The sequence below is a fragment of the Trypanosoma theileri genome (genome assembly GCF_002087225.1).
Source record: "Trypanosoma theileri isolate Edinburgh chromosome Unknown TM35_Tth_8_V1, whole genome shotgun sequence".
NCBI lineage: Eukaryota > Euglenozoa > Kinetoplastea > Trypanosomatida > Trypanosomatidae > Trypanosoma > Trypanosoma theileri.
In genome coordinates this window covers 355,120-360,330 of record NW_021639850.1, presented here as the reverse complement: position 1 = coordinate 360,330, position 5,211 = coordinate 355,120, and the positions used below count along the sequence as shown (strand labels likewise).

Genomic DNA, 5,211 nt, shown 5'->3' with positions numbered 1-5,211 from the left:
ATATATATATATATATATATTACTCTTAGAGGTGTGATGGGGATCACAACAAAAGGCGTTTAGCATATCGATTACACGTCGAGAGTGTTATCTTAATATGCATTTTTTTTCTCCTCCCTACTTTTCTTTCCCGTACTTGTGTTCATGAATACAATGTGTGACTGCTTTTCTTTTTTTTTTTTCCATAAATGAATTCATAGAAGAAATTTCCCATATTATACCTTTTTATGTATATATGCATACAAAATTATGTATTTTCGAATAAGATTTTTATTTTCATTTTTCTTTTTTTGTTTCGGTTATCCCTTCATTTTTTTCCTTTTGGTTATCGTAGGAGGAAGAGAGAAAACTCTTCCACAATGCCCCGTGCGTACTACAAACCTTTTACTGTCTATGAAGAGATGGTGGGGTTTCATGGTGCAAAGCGGAATGCATATATCTGTTGTGCACTGCTTTTTGGTGGGCTGATTTTCAAGCTTGCTGTACTATCGCAATATTCAACAGTGGTTAATCACAATGATACTTTCTCCCTTGAGGACAATCCTCAATATCAAATGATGATGGCAGAGAGGATGGAACTGGCAGGAAATCTTGCTTCACGTGAAGCCATGCAAAGGGTGTTAATGTCGCGACGTGCACCGCCAGCATAGTAAAATTAGTGATGAGACATCTTTTTATATATATTTTTTATCATTAATTATTATTTTTTTTTTTTTGTTTCGTTTCATTTGATTTTCGCTTATTGGATATAAATGTATATGTATATATGTGTCTCTTTTTTTTTTTCTACTTGTTTCATCACAACCACAAACACTTGCATTTACGTGGTTCACTCAACTTTTTATGAGTTAGCAAATATAGTGTATAGAAAGAGGACACATATACGCATATACAAATATACGTATTTCTACGCAACCATGGAATTAATGCGTTCACGTGATATTTGCACTGCGGCATACTACGATGATGTAGAGCGCATTAAGCAAATTGTACATGCTTCTATTCAAGGCGGCGATGAGGAAGAGGAAGAGGAGCAAGACCTCGGTGCTGAAAGTGATGAAGAAGAAATGGAGGAAGAACGTGATTTCCTTCGACGTTTGGAAAAGTTGGAAAAACGACGGGAGATGATCGCAGCTCTGCTTAGTACCACAGGACTGTTAAAAACCCTTGAAACGGGTGAGCAGTACGGGTTTCTCTTTCGTGTGGAAGAACAGGAGAAGGATGGTAGTCTTCAACCACATTTCAAAGTGAGCCGACGTAGTCAGTATGCGGCAGCTCCACTTCATTGGGCCGTTCTTGGTCGCTCACATCATGCAGTGGAGTACCTCGTTAGAAATGGTGTCGATATACTACAAGAGGTTCCTGGTTTTCCAAAAGTTACTGCCGATTTTATTTGTCAGTCTAATAGGTCTTTAGAAACGGCAAGACAGTTAGAGAAGGCTGTTGAGGTGCGTCAACAACGTTTGCAGAATGAGAAGAAGAAGAAATTGCAGGTGTTGGAGTCTCTTGAGAATAAGAAGCGGGAACGTGAGCGACAGGCCGCATTAGAGGCGCGGGGAGAAGAAGAAGAAGAAGGTGAAGACGCAGATGGAGAAAAGATGAAAGGTGGGAATGGTGATATCAATTCTGCTCATGAGGATGAAGCTGACGACGGTGTGGATGAGGAAAATCCAGAATATGATGGTGATGGTGATGGTGATGGTGATGATGGTTAGCGAGGGAAAACCTGCAATATGTAAAGAATGGATTGGATTTTACGTGTTTTTTTTTTTTTTTTTGTAACGGTGGTTACGTGTGTTAAGAGATATTTTGTTTCTTTTTTTTTTTGGTATCTACTTCTTTATTTATTTTCTCTATCCCTTCTTTTTGTTTTTATTGTTTTTTCTAGTAATTTGTAACTCTCTGGGAAGGGAGGATAAACTAGGGTAGTCGTTCCAATGCAGGAACGAGAGCAGTTGCTGGAGGAGTACAAAGGTCTACAGGCCAACCTGGAAGAAGCGTTGGAACTTAAGCAGAGTAACCAAACTGATGATGAGGTCGATGCACTCATTGAGGAAATTAGAAATGAACTGCGTGCCACTGTCACCTCTCTCAATGCACTTGAGGTGATTGAAGAGACTCCAGGACTGACGAAAAAAATTGGTTCTGATTCAACTCAGGTTATTTGTTACGAGGAAACTGCACCATACGAGGTGTATTTTGATGAAGTGGCGTGGTACAGTTGTGTTATCACAGAGGTCATAAAACCAGAAACTCCACTAGACCGTATTCGTTACAAAGCGTGGATATTAGGTTATAATATAGAAGAGGAGATATGTAGTGAGCAACTGCGTGTTTGGCAGCCGCAGGCTGCAGAGGGTGAAGGCGCTTTGCGCTCTGGTGTAGCATGTCATGCGATTGATCCCTCTACAGGGAAGTTCCGTCCAGCAAAGGTGGAACGCCTTACTCTGGACAACACTGTCATTGTAGCTTTTGGCAATGCGGTAAAGGGTACAGATGCGTCTACAGATGGTAATGATAATATAAATGGTTCAATTCAGGTTACTGTGAAAGAAGTACCTTTGTCCCATGTACGTCTGGGTCGTTTTTACGAACAACTGCGTAAGAGGCCCTCACTTACACCAGAGGAACGTGCAAAACGACGTGCTGAAAACCTGGAGCGTAAACGAATGCGTACACAGGCGAAACGTCAGTTGGAGGCTGATGTGGCAGCACAGAATGCAAACGATTGGCAAAGACTTGTAAGTGACATGGGAGTAGGCGGTGGTCCCAAGAAGAGAAGACGTTGATGAACTATTTATTTGTTTTATTTATTGCCACTAACCTAAATACGAAGTAAAAAAAAAAAAAGAAAAAGAAAGGAAAGAAAGAAATATTCTTTTCTGACGTCTCCTGTTGATAGATGCACTAAAATAAGTACTATATGATTATTTATTTATTTATTTTTGTTATGACATAACTTTTTCTTTTTCTCACCCCCATTTCTCTCTTTCTTTTCATATTAACTCATTTTTTTCCCCATTTTTTTAACGCCATGATTCAGTAAGCCTGTATTAGTGGTTTCTATATCATTTTTTTTTTTTTAATTCTAATCAAATACATATGATGTTGAAGAAAGCATACCTGTTGGCCTACAATGGCTCAATGTTGGCAGGATGGACGGTAATCCTCGCCAAGGTTCTTAAACATCTCTTATCTGGCGGAGACGTAAGGGATGTGTATCCGCTAATTTCCAAACTTCTCGTCATTTTCCAAAGTGGTGCTATGATGGAGGTACTACACGCAATGCTTGGTCTGGTGAACAGTTCCGTGTCTACAACATTTCTACAGGTATTATCACGAGTTTTGGTTGTGTACGGAACATTGGAGATTGGACCAACCGCCTCACGTGAGAGTCCACTTTTCACTCAAATGGTCACAGCATGGTCTGTATCGGAGCTTATTCGCTACTCATACTATGCCTTAAATCTTCTGGGTGTCAAGTGCCAACCGCTCACCTGGCTGCGGTACTCCGCCTTCACTGTTCTCTACCCACTTGGTATCAGCGGAGAGATTGGATGCTTCTACAAGGCACTACCATACATAAAGGAAAATAAGCCGTGGACAGTGGAGATGCCTAACCGCTATAACTTCACCTTCTCATATTACCATACCGTGTGGTTCATTCTCCTTGGTCTCTACCCACTCGGAAGCTATACCTTGTACTCATACATGTTGGGTCAGCGACGGAAAGTGCTCGGCTCCGCCGCCGCAGGAACAGCAGGAGGAAATAAAAACGTAACGAACGGAAATCACAAAACTATGAAGCAGAAACAGTAAGGAATATAATAGGAAGAGGCAAAAAGGGAGATAGAAAAAGAGAAAAAAAAAACTGATAGCGGTGGGAATGGTGCTAAGAGAGAATGTCACATCTTTTTTTATTTTGAATTCTTCAGGAGTTAAAATGAGAAAATTAGACGAAAACAAAAATTCTACTGATTTTACAAATACTACATAGGGTAGTAGGGACGGATGCGCAAATGCGTTTTCATGACTATATTTATTTCTGTTGGCGTATATATGTCTACCAAAAACCACTACAAGTTGTAGATCAATGAGGGCATCACGGTTTATTTCTATATTACCATTTTTTCAATAAACAAGAAGTGAGCCACATGCTTTGTCAGAAACCGTGGTGTCTATACCGTATAGCAAGAAAACAATGATATGAGGAAAAGAATATATATATATATGTAATACATATTTATATTTATAAGGACTCTGGAAGTGATTGTCCCTCACTCTACTTGTCTTTTATCGGTGTAGCGGAGGGTAGATGCCTTTCTGTTATTTTCTTCAATAGTGGTAAACAAAACTGTCAGTAAGGAATACAGGAGGGAGACACTGATTCTATAAAAAAAAAAAAAAAAACGGTAGAAAAAAAACGTTTTTAAATGTGACAATTCAAAACATCAACAATACCGTGATTGCATTTCCAATAAAAACTGTAAAGGTTACACAACACTATTTTGATTTTCATCTCTGTTTATCACTCTCCCTTTATTTCTTTTTTTCAATCGCTCTCCCTTTCAAAAAAAAAAAGACATCCTCTAGGATTTCACATAAAGCGAGGAGTCGTCAAAGAGATAAAAGCAAAATTTTATATCGTATCAAAATCATCGTATTCAGTAAAGCGTCAAGTCCTATTTGCGCAAAATATAAAACTATTCGTTATTATTTACCGTAAATTGAAGAAACAAATTCTCATAACAGGAATGTCACGAATGGCACCCCTTCTCGACAAGGTGGAAAACATCCCGTTTCCCAACCTAACATTCCCACATATTCGCAACATTGCTTCAGAGCTTGTAACAATGGGCGCCTCAGATGCCGATATTGAAAGAGAACTCACATCTCTGACTAGTCAACAACAGGACACTTTAATGAAAGTTCTGTACTGTTGCCTTGAACATGATAGTAAATCTAGTTCTACATACTTTCGGTGGCATGCAAAGTTATACGCTTTAGTTGGACCTGGATCAATCACACGCGTCCTAACAGAAAAAAAAGTATAAGTACGTATAAGATAAATCTATCCAAGTGAGCGTCACACAGAGAAAAAGAAACTGTATTTGATATCAACAATCAACAAAAAACAATACATCAATAAAGAGAATTACTCTCCCTCTCTCTCTCTCTCTCTGTTTTTTTTTTTTCACCTTCTCTACTCTT

General features: G+C 38.9%; 5 protein-coding genes across 5 annotated transcripts; all 5 read left to right on the top strand.

Annotated features, from left to right (window-relative positions):
- Window positions 1–227: 227 nt before the first annotated feature.
- On the top strand, window positions 228–650 carry TM35_000082450 (uncharacterized protein; the record flags this gene model as incomplete). Its single annotated transcript, XM_029024110.1, has 1 exon — window positions 228–650. One exon carries the CDS (start codon window positions 228–230, stop codon window positions 648–650), a length of 423 nt encoding a protein of 140 aa, XP_028884513.1.
- Window positions 651–917: 267 nt separating this feature from the next.
- TM35_000082440 (uncharacterized protein) lies at window positions 918–1,715 on the top strand (the record flags this gene model as incomplete). Its single annotated transcript, XM_029024109.1, has 1 exon — window positions 918–1,715. One exon carries the CDS (start codon window positions 918–920, stop codon window positions 1,713–1,715), a length of 798 nt encoding a protein of 265 aa, XP_028884512.1.
- Window positions 1,716–1,937: 222 nt separating this feature from the next.
- On the top strand, window positions 1,938–2,789 carry TM35_000082430 (uncharacterized protein; the record flags this gene model as incomplete). Its single annotated transcript, XM_029024108.1, has 1 exon — window positions 1,938–2,789. The coding sequence occupies one exon, from the start codon at window positions 1,938–1,940 to the stop codon at window positions 2,787–2,789; it is 852 nt and encodes a 283-aa protein (XP_028884511.1).
- Window positions 2,790–3,102: 313 nt separating this feature from the next.
- TM35_000082420 (protein tyrosine phosphatase) lies at window positions 3,103–3,819 on the top strand (the record flags this gene model as incomplete). Its single annotated transcript, XM_029024107.1, has 1 exon — window positions 3,103–3,819. One exon carries the CDS (start codon window positions 3,103–3,105, stop codon window positions 3,817–3,819), a length of 717 nt encoding a protein of 238 aa, XP_028884510.1.
- Window positions 3,820–4,754: 935 nt separating this feature from the next.
- Window positions 4,755–5,054, top strand: TM35_000082410 (ARP2/3 complex subunit; the record flags this gene model as incomplete). Its single annotated transcript, XM_029024106.1, has 1 exon — window positions 4,755–5,054. The coding sequence occupies one exon, from the start codon at window positions 4,755–4,757 to the stop codon at window positions 5,052–5,054; it is 300 nt and encodes a 99-aa protein (XP_028884509.1).
- Window positions 5,055–5,211: the final 157 nt, after the last annotated feature.